Source organism: Hydra vulgaris, chromosome 12, assembly GCF_038396675.1.
Source record: "Hydra vulgaris chromosome 12, alternate assembly HydraT2T_AEP".
Classification (NCBI taxonomy): domain Eukaryota; kingdom Metazoa; phylum Cnidaria; class Hydrozoa; order Anthoathecata; family Hydridae; genus Hydra; species Hydra vulgaris.
Genome location: NC_088931.1, coordinates 69,124,292 through 69,143,640, shown reverse-complemented (window position 1 = coordinate 69,143,640; position 19,349 = coordinate 69,124,292). Strand labels below are relative to the sequence as shown.

The 19,349-nt window shown below is 25.4% G+C and overlaps 1 protein-coding gene across 2 annotated transcripts in view; it reads left to right on the top strand.

Annotated features, from left to right (window-relative positions):
* Positions 1-19,349, top strand: part of LOC136088960 (uncharacterized) — a 159,409-nt gene that overhangs the window by 15,732 nt on the left and 124,328 nt on the right. Inside the window, exons 1-2 of one of the 2 annotated variants that reach the window (XM_065814246.1) lie at positions 7,647-7,730; positions 11,899-12,089. In XM_065814246.1, the coding sequence (XP_065670318.1) occupies positions 11,925-12,089 (165 nt within the window). In that variant the 5' untranslated portion in view covers positions 7,647-7,730; positions 11,899-11,924. Of the gene's footprint in view, positions 1-7,646; positions 7,731-11,898; positions 12,090-19,349 lie in introns of those variants that run through there. The other variant, XM_065814245.1, reaches the window with a different exon arrangement.

Here is a 19,349-nt window from a genome sequence, read left to right as displayed (position 1 = left end):
ATATTAAGCCAACTTTTCCTAATTGTCCTGTACTAATTCTACATTCAAAAAATAAAGTTTTTAATGTAGAAATAGTTTAAACCTTTTTAGATTCCATATTTGATTCCTTTGCATGATATTTTGCACTAGTAAATATTGTTAGTTTTTATTTATATATTCCAAATTGTTAATTTTTTATAACTCTAATACAATTTTACTAAATAATATGGTTCTATATCTGAACTTTTTATGAACTAAATGATTTAATAAATAAATATAATAAATAAATACTTATCAGTATCACACTTGGTCAGTTTTTATATAAAGCAGGATATGTTATTTAGTAGTTAAAATTATTGATTTTCATATCAAATTATGCAAGATTTTCTTAAATCTAATTGTTTTTTTTCTTTTAAAGCGTCTATAAACCAAATTTAATACTTGATTAGAATTATGTTAGCAAGTTTCTTTTTTATTATTAATTGGAAAAGTCATGTAAATATTAAAAATTATAGTTTTAAATGTTACAGTTGTAAAATATCAATTTATTAATAGTGCCATGTCAGGTGTGCAATTTCAAGTTTTTATATGACTACGCAAGTAGTATATATATTTTACAAACATCTTTGCTTCCAACAAGGCTACAAGCAACCACTAATTAGAGTTGGAAGTTACTGGAAAAAAAAAGATGAATAATGTAGAGCAAGATAACAATTGACAGATGACTTAAAAAATTGCAAATTATATGAATCAGGAAAGCAAGATGAAGGAAGCAAATTTCAAAGAACTGATGTTCAAGGAAAAAAGCTAGACAAATAAGAGTTTTCAAAGCACTTAGGAACAGTCACAGAAAAAGTATGAGACTTAATAGAATGACGATTAACACAAGAATGAATTTTAGTAGATGGCACAAGAGATGCTAGCTCTTTAGAGCAGTGCCAATTATAGTATTTGTAGAAAAGAGAAAGAGAAGCAACATTACAATGTAATAATGGTTGGAGGTTGGCTGCAAGATCAGGTCCAACTATGTTTACAATGCGTTTTTGCACCTTGTCTAAAAGAGAAAGGGCATCATTAGAAAATTGGCCCCAGATATGGCAACAGTATTCCATACAAGGCCAGATTTGAGATTTATAGAAATAGAGAATAGAATCTGGAGTAAAAAAGTGTCAAGCTCGATAAAGAGATCCAATCTTATCAGATGCTAATTTTGCAATGGATTTGATATATGGTTTCTAAGAAAGATCGGAAGTAAGAGTTAATCCTAGAAGGTGAAGGGTAGATGACTCATCGAGTGCATTACCGTTCATAAATATAGGGAAATCTAAATTATCGCAATAAAATTGAGTTTTACCTGAATTTAAGTTCACAAGCCACTGTGAGCCCCATGATTTAGTAGAAGTGAGATCCTTTTTAAGCTCAAATGCTACCTTAGGCGTGAGAATATCTGGAAGATTGTTAATGTAAATTAAAAAGGGTATAGGGCCAAAAGTTGAACCTTGAGGAACCCCTAAAGTTACAGAATTAGAAGAAGAGTGCTGTCCATTGAGGACAACTTTTATACTACGATTGGAAAGGAAGGATTCAATAATCATAAAGATGTTACCAGATACACTGTAAAAAGAAAGTTTATGAAGAAGACCAGCATGCCAAACTGTATCAAAAGCTTTAGAAATGTCAAGAGCGATGGCCTTAACCTCACCATCTTTATCTAATAAAACCTATCGGTTATTACTGTTAGCAAATCAGCTGTAGAATGATAGAAATCCATATTCAAAAACCTTGCTTATGATAGGAAGAAAACTAATGTGACGGTAGTTAGACGAATCAGGTTGCTCTCCAGATTTTTTGAAATTAAGGATAACAGATGCCGCTTTCCAGCAGGCTGGAAAACAAGACTCTGATAAGCACTTGTTGAATAGTTTTGAAAGTATAGATGACATCTTTAGAGAACACTTCTGCAAGACTATAACAAGTATGTTGTCCGGGCCACATGCTGTAGAAGAGTCTAAGTAGGAAACAATTTTATATGCAGAAGCTGGAGTGATACAAATGTCAAGTAATGGATTAACCTGTTTGACGGCTAAATCAGGTAGAACACATCTAATGGAATCAAGAGATGAATTCAGCTTTGTCTTTAGGTGAGGTGACAAAGTCTGAACCATACAAGAGAGGTGGAATTACAGATTTGTTCTTACTATTGATACTATTAAAGATTCTTCAGAAGTTATGAGAGCCTAATTTTTGTGATGAAATACAAGATTTCATGACCTGAGAATAGCGGGCTTTGGCGTTAGATAAAACTTTTTTACAATGTTTTCTAGCAGTAATAAACAGGCGTCTATTTTCTCGAGAGTTGTTTTACTGATAGATATGGAAGTAATGGTTTTGATTGGAAATTGCAGAAACAATTTCCAATCAAAAGAAAAAAAAATTTAAAAAAAATTTTTTTTTTTTGTTGAATATTTTCGAAATAATTAACATCTACATAGCTCATTGCTTAGGAGGCTGTGCTTTATCTATGAATGAGTCAAGTTCTCTTTAAACTTAAATCATGCCAAAAGTAATCCAAAGTGTAACCCAAAGTTTTAAACATAAAAAACCATCCCCTAACACCTAGCTGTTTTAATATATCTTTTAGAAATATTCATGGTACCTCAAGATTCTATCCTTTGTCTTTTTTTGTTTCTTATTTACATTAATGATCTACTTGGCAACCTTAAATATAAAGTAGCCCTTTTTGCTGATGACTCTATATATTCTTGTCTTGACAAAATGACTTTTTTTTTGTGATTGCTTAGAACAGACAGCTGGTCTTGGAATTTTAACTCCAACAAATCTCAGTTATTTACCGCGAACAACTATTGCAATACTGTCGACATTTTTGTATTAATGAATGGTGACCCTCTCACAGAGACTTTTTCTTTATGTCTACTTGATTATTGCCATTTTACTCCTTTAACTATATAATGCAAAAATCTAATTTTTTATTGTATTTGAGCAAAAACAAAACAAAGCAATAAAATAAATTCGTTTAAACTGAAGTATCATTTTTTGTTATAAAATCTGTATTGAAAATAAGTAAAACTAATTTTTTCTTAATTAAAGTAAAATTGACCTTCATGATCTTTTAAAAATGCTTTAATTTTAACTGGTCTAAAAGTTTTTTTATATTAATTGGTCAGTCAATAGAAATTGTTGCAAAATTTGCCAGATAGGAAAATTTTTGAGAATGGTGAAGCCTGTTTTGACTAATGTCATTATTATTGTATTCTGTAGAATTTAAGAACAAGCACCATTCTAGTAGATAATGGTTATAACTTAATGATATCATATAAGTGCTCCGTGAATTTATAAATAGTTTGTTAAGGGGATACCATTCAATTCTAAATTGTTACCAAAATATAAATCCAGATGATTGTTTGCTGCTTTTTTAAATATATTTGGGTAAATATTGTGTACACATTTTAATGTAATGCAAAGTACAACGATTCCATTGGTCACTGAGGCAGGAATTTAAGTTTTCTAAAAAAATGGCTGCATTTAAAAAAATTGACATGCACTGCCAGTTTGAAGGGATCCTAAACCTCCAAGACATGTTGTGTTCATATTAAAGAGAATGATAACAAAAAAATGTTTGGGCTAAACTTTTTTGACTAAAACAAAAGTATAAATGCATACCCAAAAAAATTAACTTTTTTATTTTAGTTGAAGCTTACCTTCTCTGTTTTGTTGTAGGCCAAATATTCAGCATAATAATCGCTGCAATCTACAGACTTGATAATTTATTCAAGTGCGAATTATTCCTAAGAGTTTCAGTACATGGTGTCATTGATTTTTTTGTTTGTTTATATAATCCATCTTTCACGCAAACAAAAAAATCAATGACGTCATGTACTGAAACTCTTAAAAATAAAGCGCCAACCCTCGGAATTAGGAAAAATGAGGTCAGCAATAATTTGCCAAGCTCAATCTTTTAGAGGTTGGCAGCAGGTCGGCAAAAAAAAAATTGATGCAAAGGTCTTACCATTAAACATAGAAATGAGGTTGGCAATTTTTTGCTGACCTCAAACACTTTTAGGTTGGCAGTTGGGTTGAAATTGCTGAATGCGGACCCTAATTCCATGGGTTGAAATGCCCTAAAATAAATTATCAAGTCTATTAATTGTGGCCTATATTATGCAGACTTTTTGGCCTTTAACAAAACAAAGAAGGCAAGTTTAGACTAAAATAAAAAAGTTAGTTTTTCTTGGTATGCATTTATTTTGTTTTAATCAAAAAAATTCAACGCAATCGTTTTTTTTTTTATCAATCTCTTTATTATAAACACAACATGTCTCGGAGATTTGGGGTCCCTTTAAGGCTTGCCAATTCTTATACCAAGTGCTTCTAAAAACCTATTATGGATTGTTTGTTTGTCAAGTCTCTTATCAGCTTTTTTTTTTTTGCTATAACACCTGGTTTATTTAAAACCCTGATTATTACCGGATTTCAATTGAGTATCACTGCTCCATCGTTTTTTTAAGCAACAGTTATAAGAGGAACCATTTTTGTGGCAAACAAAGTTAAATTACTTCTTATAATGAAGATTGTTTTGATGGTATTAGTTGAACTATCAAAACCATACTTGATCATAAATGTGACAGCAACCAGACTATAACTCTCATCCGCCAATTGACATAATTGGTTTATAACTTTGTTCTCATAGACAATTTAACTGTATAAAATTATGTAAAAATAGATTTATTAAAAAAAAATCATTTTCTAATGTCTCTCATTTATGTTAATTTATAATATTTACTGAGAAATTTTAATCAAACTTGGTTAACACTTACTATCAAACTTGGTTAACACTTAATATCTTCTAACGGTGCTTTATTAAAGCACTGTTAGAAGGTATTGATGGTCCTGTTTTGTTTTTAGGGGTTATTGATTGGCTCTGTTTGCATAGTTTGTTGAGCAAAAGAAAGTCAGAGAATAGTTTATAATAGTCATAAATTAATCTATGCAATCAAATTTCCATTGTTAATTTCTCCTAATTTTCTCCAAGTTTGCTCCAAATGATTTTTGAACAGGTATTCCTTTTCAATTAGTAAAAATGCTTTTAATACACAAGGAAAATGTCTGTAGTTTGTTTTTGAGCGACTATCAGATAAAGGAGAAAAACAAAAAAGTTGCTATTTTGAACTTTGAGAAATGATTTCATTTGAAGAGAAACCACGAAAGGAATGTGTTTTCTTCAAACCATGTGCTTAAACATACCTAGACATTCATCAAACACTAGTTACTTCCCAGACAATTCTACTAAACTTGAATATTTAATACAATTTATATTTTGATTTATGTGAAAAACTTTCCTGCTTAAACTTAAAAATTGCTTTAATCAATAATCTCAAAAAAACTTTGAATCAATTGATAAAAAAGTGTGAAAGAAAGAACATTGAATGTCATAAAAAGACATGGTATCTCACAGGAAAAATGGTCCCACTAGTTCTTTTCTTTTCTCAAATATCATCAAAGACAAAATGATACATTGCACAGAAGCTCTTGAAAACCAGCCAACTTTCAACATTGGAACTTGGAGAACCTGTTATACATGATTTTCATTAAAACTTCATTAGAAGAAAGGAATAAATCTTTGGCTTACTTTAAATCTCTTATACGTCCACACATTAAAATCTTCTAGAAATTGACAATATCACATTGTTCTCTCTAGCATTAAATTAAGGAGATAAAAATGAATGCTACCAAAAAGTTATCATATGGTTGCATTTCTTTCTTTTTTCTACTAATAATATTATGTTCGCTGCTTAAAAGTGCTATGATCTCTAGTTCCATCAACCAAAACTCATTCTTGCTTGACTGGTCATTTAGCAAAGTAACATCCTTTTACTGTATCCCTTTATTCAACTTTATATGAGTAATTTAAGACTCCATATAAATTAAAAAATAAGAAATTTTTTAGGTTTTTTTTCGGTGGGTTATAATCCTCAGCAGAAATAAAAAGGTATTTTTATATTTTATATGTGTAAAATTAAAAAAAGATAATTTTTTAACTTATTTCATTCTTAGCAATCTTCTTAAGCTTTTTCACATTTATGTTTATGTTATGTGTCTCTCCTTTGTGTGATATAGAGAGAAAACAAGAAAAAAAACAATTGTTGGCAATTAGATTTTTAATGAATAAGTTAAATACTTTGGCCTATTTTAATTCTGAGTGTTGCTTTTAAATAGTTTAAAAAAGTTAAAACTATTATTTACAATAAACTTGTTTGGCTGTAAATATATTGTTTTCTTTTATACTTGTTTTCATTTTTATATTTCAAATGTAAAATAAAAAATATGCTAAGCAGTCTTTGTTTCAAATAAAAAATGCTTAATGCATTAGCCTAATGTGAATTTTACGTCATAAAATTCTCTTTATTCTTTTTATTTTTTAAAGACATTGATTTTTTTAAATTATTGCTATAATATTATTAATAGTATTATTTTGAGTAAAAAAATTTTTTTTAGGAAAAAAAAACGAAAAATACAAAAGCAATAAAAATGAGCTAATTTTTTAAAAAATAAATAAAATTTAAATGTTGAATAAAATTTAGTAACATTTTAAAAGTTAAACTTTAATTAACTTTAATTTTAATAAATTTAAATATTTTTTTAATCAGAATTAATATATATTTATTTTTTAAATCGAAATTAAATTATATATTTTTTTTTCAAAATAAAATTTTTATTTTTATTAAATTAGTTTTGAGTTAAATCATATATTTTTTATCAGAATTAAATTACATTATAATAATCTTTGTTTAGGGTTTTTAAAGTAAAAAAAATCAATCATTACCATAAAAAAAATTAATTAATTATAAATTATTTATTACTATATAGAAATTTAAGTAAATTGTTTTAATGCAATCAAAAGTTGCATAAATATTCTTGTGCTCTCAAGATGATAATGATTTCAAGATGATGTTTTATTATATATGTTTCTTTTATGTTTTTTTTTTTTTACGTTTCAATTAATAACTTCGCAAAAAAAAAAAATTGTTGTTAACTATAAACAATTTTGTTTTTTGTTCGATGAAATAATTAGCTTAAAAGAGATTAAGTTTTCATAGTTTTTAATTTTATTTGAGTTTTTTTTCATTAGTAAATAGCGCTTACATCTAACATAATTGTTATTCAAACTTTTTTACATAATCATCATTCAAAAGTTAATGTGGTTTTTTATAAAGTTCATTACATCTTTTATCTTACTGCCTATAGAATAATTTTAAAGTTAAAAATGATGAACAGTTGCTTAATGGAAATTGCTCTAGGCGTATGTAATGCGTACGTAAATTGCCAGCAGCTTATTGCTTTAAAACAAGGCCTGGCTTAATAGTATTAATTTTTCATGAAAAAACTTTTTTAACAATTTTCATGATCATCTAGAACTATTTAAATAGTGGAAATGACTTTTTAGTTGATGACTGTCCACAATTAGGTTATATTTTAAGAAATATTTTTGAATATTTAAGTTTTTAAATGCTTATATAATTTCAAGTTTTGAAATAATTTTAAGTTTTTTTTAACTTTTTTACATGGATTTAGATATATTTGTTCATCTAATTTTATAAATAATTTTTTATCACGGAATTAATTTTTATGTAAAAATTTGAAATAAATTTATAGTGTAGTAAAATTACATCTGGAATTACCGCAACCTGATTATTTTCAGTAAAACGCTAAACTTCAATATTCAGATTTGAATTGTGAGTTTTAGATTGTGAATTGATTTTTATTGAAAAGTTGAGTATGATTTAATGCAATTTTTTTCCACTTTTCACCGCATGAAAATTGCTGTTGCCAATTGTTGCTTTTGTTGAATAGAATGTTAGTTAAATAAGCTTTTGTTGCAATATGCTATTTTAGAATTATTTTAAATTTGTTTACTGCCCATGGGCGGCATATAAATTAGGGTGTAAATTTAAATTTATTATTTATATATATTATTTATACATATTTAACTCCCTTAATAAAAAACTTTATTAACTCATTTTAAAATATATATTTTTTTATTTATTACAAAAGTTTTTTCTATGCATAATAATAAATAAAAAATTTTATGCTGTATGCAGTTCAGAAAGTAACTTTCTGTACTGCATACAGCATAAACAGCAGTAAAAATGTAAATAAAGATTTTTAATGATAAAAATGTATATTAAAAAAATATATATATTATAAACACAATGAAAAATCTAAACTGACGAACAGCTGACATCAATTAAAAAATAAAGCTTGTTTGAACTTTTGAATAAATAAATTAATTCAAAAGTTAAAACAAACTATATTAACAATTGTCATTAACAAGCAAGGTCTTGTTAATGACAACGCTTTTTTTACATTAAAAGTACAATTGTTCATGAGCAACATAATTCATTTTTTTATTGTGGATTTTAATTACATTTCCTATGCGTCTAGCGTAACTCTTTAAACCTTTTTTTTTACTGAGATTTTTGTATTCTTTGAGAATTTTAAACTAATTTTGAATTCCGCATTAAATGCTGTGCCATTAGGCTGGTTAACACCCTGAGTTCATTCAAATTAATCATTTTGAATGTTAAGAGTTCCTTTTTAAAAGAAGCTAATTGATGTAAATTCCCATTTAAATGTTAACAAAATTTTTCTATCAAAAGCATTTTTATAACTGTCAAGAAGGAAAATTCAAGTATTTGTAGAAGGTTCTGTCACTAGAAAGAAAGTATTATCTAGAAATTAGAAAGTTTTTAGAATTAGAAAGTTTTTGTTATTATGGAAACCATAAAATATTAGTAAAAAGTTAGACAGTTCAAGGTGTAACACGCCAGAATGGAGTGTTGGAAAAGGATGCACCTTTTCCAACACTTCTTTCTGGTGTGTACTCTTTTAAAATCTTAATTTGAGGAGCATATTCTTGGCATACTCTGGATTTAAGCACAGTAACTATTCCATCAACACTCTGTATTTCAACCCAATGGTTAGCATTATATTTTGCAAGCATAAAATCTTTCCGCTAATTAGCTGTTTATAATTGTAACTTTCTTTTGTAAACTTTATTCTGAGTGGGTGTTTCAAATCTTGATTTCCTTTAAAATGAAATAATTTTCTGTCACCTGTTTCCTTCATCCATTTTATGATTATTCTTCTACTTTTTATGTAATTTTATTTCTAAAACTTATTTTCTAAAAATTTTAGGCAAAAACAATTTTATTTTGTATAAAGCAATATGATGTTTTCAAGTCAACATTTTTTCTGCCAATCATAATTTCGCATTATTTATTATATGTTCAACAATTTTCACAGAAATGTTATTGTTTCTAAATAGTAATGCAAATTCAATTCATTAAAAAAAATTCAATTCATTCAAAATAGTTCATAAATGAGTAATAAACTTTTTATTTATGTAAATTTTTTAATACCATTGTTGTTATCATTGTTTCTCTTTTGTAATACCTTTGTTTCTCTTTTTTAAGCGATGTTTTACTTTTGTCTTTTTAATGTTTTTGTGACGTTTGTTTTGGAATGTTTTTGAATTTTTAATATAAAGTTTGACTTGCAATTCTTGCCAATTTGATTTGTCCAGAATTGATTTTGGGAGATCAAAATACCATTTTTTCCAAAAGTAGACATTCATTGATTGTTGATTGAACGCATTTTGAGCGCTGGTAAATAAATTGTTTTCTTTTATATTTATTTTCATTTTTCTATTACGAATGTAAAATAAAAAATATGCCTTATAACATTTCCATGACCATCTAGAACTATTAAAATGTGGAAATGACTTTTTAATTGAAGCCTGTCGATAGTTATGATATATTTTAACGAATATGTTTTAAAACTAAAAGTTTTTAATTCAATTAAAAATTTTTGTAACTTTTTTACATAGCTTTTCATATATTTGTTTATCTAGTTTTATAAAGTAATTTTTTATCATGAAATAAATTTTTATCTAAAAATTTGAAATAAATTTTACAATTTGATTAATTTCAGTAATGTGGTAAACTTCGATATTAAGATTAGAATTGTGAGTTTTAGATTGTGAGTTGATTTTTATTTAAAAGTTGAATGTGATTTAATACAATTTTTTATCCTGTTTTTGACAGCATAATAATAATAAAAATCGCTTTTCTGCAAATTGTAAATGCAAGTAGCGTTAGTGCTTAGGCACATTTGTATTGTGCTTTTAAACATTGTGAGCGATAAGTAAAGAAACTTATTTAAACTGATAGCTTGATCTCTTTTAGATAAGCAAATTGCTTGGCTTGCAAATTTTGGTCGAATAGAATGTTAGTTAAATAAACTTTGTAATATGCTATTTTATAAGTGTTGCAATATGTTATTTTAAATAAGCAACAACAGCATTTAGTGGGCCAGGTGATATTTATTTACTGCTAAAGGGCGGCAAATAGATTAAGGCTGCAAATTTAAATATCTAATAACTTTTGTATTTGTAAATTATTAAAAAGTTATTTTTTTAATTTGTAAATACTGCGTTCGTAAATTAAACTTTTGCATTTGTTAATTTAAAAAAAAAAAAAAATCTAAAAACTCATAATAATATAGTAATCTTCTTTTCTGTTTTACACAACTTTTTTTGCACAAATGATATTTTTCATTCCAAGTTTGGTGTACTTTACCAACATATTTAGTTTACCAACAGTATTTTTAATTCCCTTAGTAAAAATGTTAACAACTTATTTTAAAGTATATTATTTTTATTTATTATTATGAAAAGATTTTTGTAACTTTCTAAACTGTATAAACAACAGTAAATAATGATTTTTAATGATAAAAATACATATTAAAAATAAATAAATATAATAAACACAATAAAAATTTCAAACTCGAGAACAGCTGACATCAATTAAAAAATAAAGTTTGTTTTAATTTTTGAATAAAATGACCTTGCTTGTTAATGATAACACTTTTTCACATAAAAAAAAGATTGTTTTAGATTTATGTGATTTATTTTTTTGCTGCGCCATTTAATTATATTTTTTACATATCTCTTTAAATCATTTTTCTTTTTACTAAGATTTTTTTAATATTTGAGAATTCCACATAAAATGATTAATCATTTTGAATGTTAAGAGTTTCTTTTTATTAATATAAATTCCAATTAAAATGTTTACAAAAGTTTTTTGTTTAAAGCATTTTTATAACTATCAAGAAGAAAAGTTCAAATATTTGTGAAGTTCTATTACTAGAAAGTTTTTGTTATTATTATCGTCTAACATTTTACTAAAAAATGTAAGTAAAATGTTAGACGATTTGGGATCTAACTTTTTTGCAAGAAAGTGAGACAAAAAAACTTTGAGTTTTATCTGAAGTTCAGGTAGTCAGATGAGAAAACTTTGTATTTTGTGTTAATATATTTTCTTATCTCAAAATTATAATAATAAAATAATAAAACAATCTTATTGTTTTATTATTTTCTTATTATAATTTTTGTACTTGCATTATTCAATTATGTTTATTGTATTATTTAATTTTTTTATTTGCATCATAACTTATATGCTAAATTACAATATGTTCAAAAATCAATTGTTTTCATATTATAAGCTTAAGAATTTCAGCAGCTGTGGCGCAGTGGTTAGAGTTATAGCTCAGAACCAAGATGTTTATATTTGATGCTGCCTTTAGCCCAATAAACAATATTGGTACAAAATGAGGCATGAAATTTGTGGTTAAAAGCTTCTTGGCAGAGCTCTGTGAACAAACCATTATGTCTTTTTGGTCCTAAAAATCTACAACAAATATGTTTTAGTAGCATTTTCTTTGATCTTAATAAAAAACAATATAATATTGCATATTTTTTGAGAGTTTGTATTTATCGTTTAACCATTCTAAAAAAATACTAAATTTAGTTTAAGTCAAATTTTTATGTTTATTGTTGTTAAGATTGTACAAATCGAACACCACTTGGAATGAGAAATGGATACATAAAAGCTAGCCAACTTACAGCTTCATCAATATATAGTGGCGAAGGTGGCAGATTAACTATAAATGATAATTACAGACCACATATGGGAAGATTGAATAATAAAGAGTGTTGGTGTCCCAAATTTCAAGGGTTATCAGAATGGTATCAGGTAAAATTTATTATTAGCAGTTTATAACCAGTTTATTATAAACAGATTTTTTTACATAATTAAAAACTAGAGCGATTGTAAGAAAATGAGTGGATTAAAACATCTTGGTTACTTACACAGTAACCTAGATGTTTTATATTTAAGTTTATGATAATAGGAACTTACAGCTATAGTGTCTTTATGCACTTCTTTTTAACGATATTTTTTTCTGACTAGTTGTTAAAGTGTTTCAAATTAAACCAAGTATTGAATGCCTTATACAAAATGATTTCTAAATTTGGGACTCTTGTTTTAGATTTCATTGAATCATAACACCACCATCTTGTTCACAATCGGTTTTGAATGTCACTTTCTGTCAAAATTTTACATCAAAATCATACAATGCATAAGTAGTACTTAAATTTTTTTGTGCCTAAATTCATGATTTTAAATTTAGGATAATTAATTTTTCTTAACCAAGCTAATAACCATTCAATAATTTAGATCTTCTTGCAGCTTTATAGGATCTTGAAGTGTTATTACAGTGTTTAATATTTTATAATATTACCATTAATACTTTATTGTTTTATCTTTTTTCTTTATCTGGCATTTATCATTTTTTCAAACGCTTTTTTAATATAACTTCAAATATAACAATTTTACTGAGAAATTTTTTCTAATTTATCCATACTTGTTTAACATTTCTGACTAATCGGTTAGGCAGTGTTTAAAGTTTAACAAAATCATAATGATTTTAATATAATAAACCTTTTGTTTTTAAATATTCCATAGCTAGATATGAAAAATTAATTCAATTGTTTTATGTAGAAATGATGTAAAAATGTTTTAGTTATCTGGCTCCATCCTGGTTTTCTGGCAGTTTATTTTGGATCTTAGCAAGGCATTTAGCACAATCTATATGTTCCGAAAACCTTGAAATACTATCAGAATATATATTTTGGGTACTCTGAAAAACCACCAAAATAGAAAGATGACAAGTACCCAGCAGTTTTTCAAGTACCCTGCAGATTTAACTGCTGCTACTCCGGAAACAGACTCAAGTTATATACGAAATATTTTGCAAATGTAGTTGCTGTTTCCAAAAATATATTTCCCATCCCCACTTGTATTAAGAGCTGGAGAGTACTTTAAGATCCTCAAAAAGCTGTTTAGATAAAGAAAACCTTGAGTTCCTCAAAAAAGCTGTTTATGAGTTTAAAAAACAAGATCTAATTGCATTTGATGTTTGGAATTGTTTATCCAACACCTATTTTCAGCTGAAGATAATAGCATTTTTGCTTTTGTAAACACCTTTAGCTACTTTACCTTATCTTTAACAAAATCAATGGAAATATTTCATTTTTTTATTATACCTGCAAACTATTATTTTTACATGTTGTTATTAGTTATTTTTCATTTATTAATTAGTGTCACTCCTTTGATCAAACTTCTGTATGAGTGATACTATATATATCAATTATTCAGTATTATATAATACTAGCAGTAAGCAACCCATAATACAGGTTAAGGTCGGTCTGTTACACATCTATTATTTATACTGGGTGTCTGCCAACTTTATGTTCAATTTCCCTGATATTTACATGATCCTCGAGTTGTTTTTCTGATTTAAATCTAAATTTGCGAAAACTCAACTTCAGAAATAGCGGAGTTAACAACCACTTTCATATAGTGAAACAGTTACTACTAGAGCCATATTTTGAAAAAAGAATTGTATCATTTGACATCTTTAGGCCTGCATGGGTTCGAAATTTGTGTTTTTTGATGACCAAATAGTTTATTAGTTTTTAAAGCTCATAAGTTTTAAAGTTTCTTATTTAATGTGTCTATCGATAAGTGACATTATTTTGTAAATTAAAATCCATAAGCTTTTCACTTCATTAAACAAACTCATTAAAACAACAAGTTGATATAGAAAATAAAGCGATTGTTTACTATAAGCAAGTATGGGGTAACTTGATACGACAATTGTGGGGGGTCCTGATACTGTAGAATAGTACTCTATTTTGTCATAAACAGTTCTAAAAATCATTTTTTTAAATATTTATCGTTAATTTTAAAAATATTTATGTAAATATAATACAAGGAGATCCCATTTCGATACAAAGCCATTATTTATTTACGCTTAAGAATTACACTTAAAACAATATATTATCTGGTCTTCTGAATTGTGATTTGGACCATTGGATGCATTATTTAGGTTATAAATCTTAATTAGTTTATATTTCAAATAAAAATCTGCCTTTTCTCTATGTTTTATACTTTTTATTTACTGTTTTAATGATGCTCGTAGTGTGTATCAAGATACCCTATGGGTGGGGTACCTTGAAACAAATTTCTAATTTTACTTTAACTAATCTCACAAGTTTAACCTGTTAAATTTTGGTAATTTATAGAATTTAATTTGTAGGTATAAATCCATTCTCAAATTAAACTAATCACTGAAAAAAAGATCTACTCTCCCCTATGTATTTTTTTATCAGAATAAAACTATAAATTTTTATTAAATTTGTTAAATTAAATCTTATATTTTTTACCATAACTGAATAATCATTATAATTATTATAATAGAATAATAGAATAATCATTATAACAATAGAATAATCATTATAATCACTATAACCATTGTTTCAGTATAATCATTGTTTTAGTAAAAATAAACAAAAGAATTGTTAAGAATCTTTTTATTAACTTTTAAATGTGCGCATTTATTAAACAATTGTTAGATGTAAGTTGTTACTTTACTTAAAAAGGGTTTAACATAATGTTATATTATAAAAATAATAGTCAAGATAAATGATTCAAAGTTATTTATTCCAAACATAATTTAAATAATCTTATCGTTCTAGTTTATTATTTATTTTAGTTTAATATTATAAGTATTAGCGTTTTACAAGTGAAAAAATGAATCATTACAATAAAAAAAAAAATAATAAAATAAAAATATCGTAATATAAAGCGAAGAACAATTACAATTTAACTTTTTTTTATTATCAAATTTTTTTTTATTATTAGGCAGAAATTTAAGTAAATTTTTTTTATTGCAATAAAAAGTTGTATAAAAATTCTTCAGCTTGTGAGATGATAAGTAAAAGTATTTATTTTATTTCTTTTACAATTTTTTTTAAGGTTTCTTTTAATAACTTTGTATACAAAAAAAAATATTGTCATTAACTTAAAACAATTTTATTTTCTGATACTAAATATTTTGATAAAAAAATTAGCATAATTGAGATTAGGCTTTCATAGTTTTTAATTTTATTTGAGTTTTTTTTCATTAGTAAATAGCGTTTATATCTAATATAATTGTGATTCAAACTTTTGCAACAAACTTTTTTTACATAATCGTCATTCAAAAGTTAATGTGGTTTTTTATAAAATTAATTACTTTGTTTTTCTTACCGCTTATAGAATAATTTAAAAGTTAAAAAATGTTATAAAGTTACTTAATGAAAATTGATCGAATTAAAACAAGGCCTGATATTGTATATATATATATATATATATATATATATATATATATATATATATATATATATATATATATATATATATATATATATATATATATATATATATATCATGATTTTTTGTGAGATTATAAATGCTAACTATAACATAACTTTCATATTTAAATAGTTAAAACATAAATTGCAAGTGTATTTTAAAGTTTTTCGTTGTAGTAAAATTTAACTTTCAAGCGCATAAAAAATCATTTAAACTAATTTAACAATTATTGTTTTGTATTAAAAAAAGATTATATTTTCTTGTTACAATCTTTTACTTAACATTATCTTTTATTTTTTAATTTTTCCCTTTTTTTTTTATAAGAAAAAAAGTTTTTTATTTGTTTGACATCTAATCTATGATGTAGAGACTTGTTTTGTGTAATGAATTAGTCAGCAGATGATAAAAAAAATTTCTTTAATAAATATTGCAAAACTATTTTACATTTCTTTGAAGCTAATTTATACATTCTATGTTTTACTATTTTAGATTCCTTCAAAATTAAATTGAAATTTTTAAAATCATATTTATTTTAAGTCTTTTAATGAAAAGAAATTTATTTATAAAATATTTTGTTTCTTTTAATTCACAGTTCTAGTTCTAGTTCTTGCAGCATGTCCATGCCATGCATGGCATGGACATGCATGGCATGCATGGCATGGGTAGCTTTTAAATATCAAAGGAAAATAAAATTTGACTAATGTTTCTTAGTTCTTTTGCCAATAGAAATTAGTGTGAAACTTAGGAAATTAGTTAAACTTAGATAAGTTAATGAAATTATTTTAAAGTATTAGTCAATCAAGAAGTTTTCCCTAATCAAATCAAAATTGCAAATTATCTGAATTTTTATAAAAGATGACAGAGCTATGGTTAGCAATTACCGTCCCATTTCTATTCTACCAAAATGCTTGAAAATATTAGAAAGAGTTATGTATAATAGGCCATATAACTAAATTATAAATCTAAATTACAAAAATCTACTATATAATAATCATATATATATATATATATATATATATATATATATATATATATATATTATATATTTATATATATATATATATATATATATATACATATATTGAACGTCGTAATAGCATAAAATAAGTAATTATTTTTAAAAATAACACGATGTTTTTTATTCTTGACATGTTTCGTAAAATTTTATTTACATTTTCAAAAGATTATTTTACAATAATAAAAAACTCTGAAATATATATTAAAAAATAGAAGTCTTTACAGAGAAATATTAACGGACAAAAAATTATACATAATAAACCAATATATTTATTACAAAATAACTCGGTAAATAACCAATTAAAATAACCAACTGTCAAAAAAATATATATATAAATAAACTGACAGTAAAATTAAATAGATAAGTTTATAGTATAATGTAAAGCTTGTTTATTAAGTGAGGGACTTTCCCATTTAATGTGGAGGGCTTCTTTTATCTTTAATTTGTGTTTGTTTGGGGCATTATCCAAAATCTCAAAAGAATCACAGTTAGCCAAATTTTTGCAATTAAGAGATAAATTTAAGTGTTTAAATATATGAGATTGTTTATCACTTTTAAGGTGCTCATTTATTCTAGTTGCCAAGTGTCTGGAGGTTTCTCCAATATAACTGGCATTACAGCCAGCGCAAGAAAATTTATAGACAACATGAGATTTAAGCAGTTTAGAAAGTGACTCTTTTAAGCAAAAACAATCTTGTATTTTATTAGTAGTGAAAACTAATTTTATTAGAATATCCTTGCAATATTTATGAACAATTTTTGAAATTTTCCTTTTAGTGTAATAAGAGTACATTCCAATGTATGGAAGCTTAAAGTATCTTATATTTAAGCTATTAACAATGTTAGACACAGATGGGTTCATTTTCTTTTCAATATAGGATTTAATTTCATAGTCAATAATTTTTTGTGGAAATTTATTATTTTGTAAAACTAATGATAAATTCTTAATATCTTTATCAAAACCAACCCAAGAATTATTAATTTTAAATCTACGATCAATCAAACAACGAAAAAGTCCAAATTTGTAGCCAGAGGGAATAAAACTAAAACAATTTAGTAAAAGACCTGTATACGTTTTTTTGTGATAAACTGAAGTCAAAAAAGAATTGGATTTTTTAATAAGTACATCTAAAAAAGCAATCTGGTTATCTTGTTCTTTTTTCATAGTAAATTTCAAACTTTTATGTTGTTTATTGAGGTGTTTTAAAAATTCTAGAGCTTCGCATTCCGAATTGAAAATAGCAGTTATGTCATCCACATACCGTTTATAAAAAAATGGTGCTGTAATTTTTAAGGTGGAGCAATTTTTGACCCATGTTTGTTCATGATATCCGACGAAAATATTAGCTAAGATGGGCGCTAAAAGAGAACCCATAGCAACACCATCTGTTTGATCGTAATATTTTCCGCCAAATAGAAAATGTGAACCGGATGTGGAAATCAGAAGTAATTTTTTAAAGTGAATTTTTGAAAAACGTTTTGAGTTAGTTTTATCTTTAAAAAATAAATCAGTTGCAATGTTGATGATTTCTTTAAGGGGAATATTCGTGAACAAACTTTCAACATCATATGAAACGATTAATTTATTAGTTCCATTAATTTGATTTAATTTTTCAATAAAAGAAAATGAGTCTAAAATGCAAAATTGTTTAGGTATATATGGAGACAATAAATGAGAGAGATGCTTGGCAAGGTTATAGTTATATGTTCCGATTGTTGAGATGATAGGTCGAATTGTTGGAAGAGAACTATCTTTACTAACTTTGTGCATCTTAGGTAACGCGTAAATTCTTGCAGGCGGAAATCCTACAGGATAAATTTTAGTGTAAATGTCTTTTTTAAAACATTTAACCGTATAAAGTTTTCTAATATACCCTTGTAAACGGTATATTAGAAAACTTTGTAAGGGATCCTCTTTAAAATTCTTTAAACTTAGTCTTATTACTTATAATATTATGTAATGAATTTATATAATCAATTTTATTAAGAACAATTATACCATTTCCTTTGTCTGGTCATGTAATAACAATGTTCTCATTATTCCGAAGTCTTTTTAATATTTTATGTTTTCTTAGACAATTTTCAGATGGAGTGTATTTGTATACGTAGTTGTTAGCCAAATGGGAAAGTTCAATTTTAAGTTGAGGTTTTGAATCGTTGTTTTTCAGTTGATTATTAAGAAATTGCAAAATACAATCAAATTGAGCGAATGCATCCGTCTTTTTTATAAACGCTGGTGGCAAAGCGAAACCAAGACCATTGTTTAGTAAATCAAATTCATCATGTTGTAATGTATATGAGGATAGATTTTGAATAACATTTTGATTTTTAAAAGGAAGAACTGCTGATTTTGTGAGAGAACATAATTTCTTTTCGTGAGTTTTAAAGATTGAAAGCTCTTTCTTTTTTATATTGTTTTTGATTACCATAGTTAAAAGATACCATTGCAAAGTTGAACAGTTATTTCTTACTTGAGATTTCAAATTTTCTCTCTTTGTCCAGTAATTTCTTTTCAGTTATTCTTATATATATATATATATATATATATATGTATATATATATATATATATATATATATATATATATATATATATATATATATATATATATATATATATATATATATATATATATATATATATATATATATATATATATATATATATATATATATATATATATATATATATATATATATATATATATATATATATATATATATATATATATATATATAT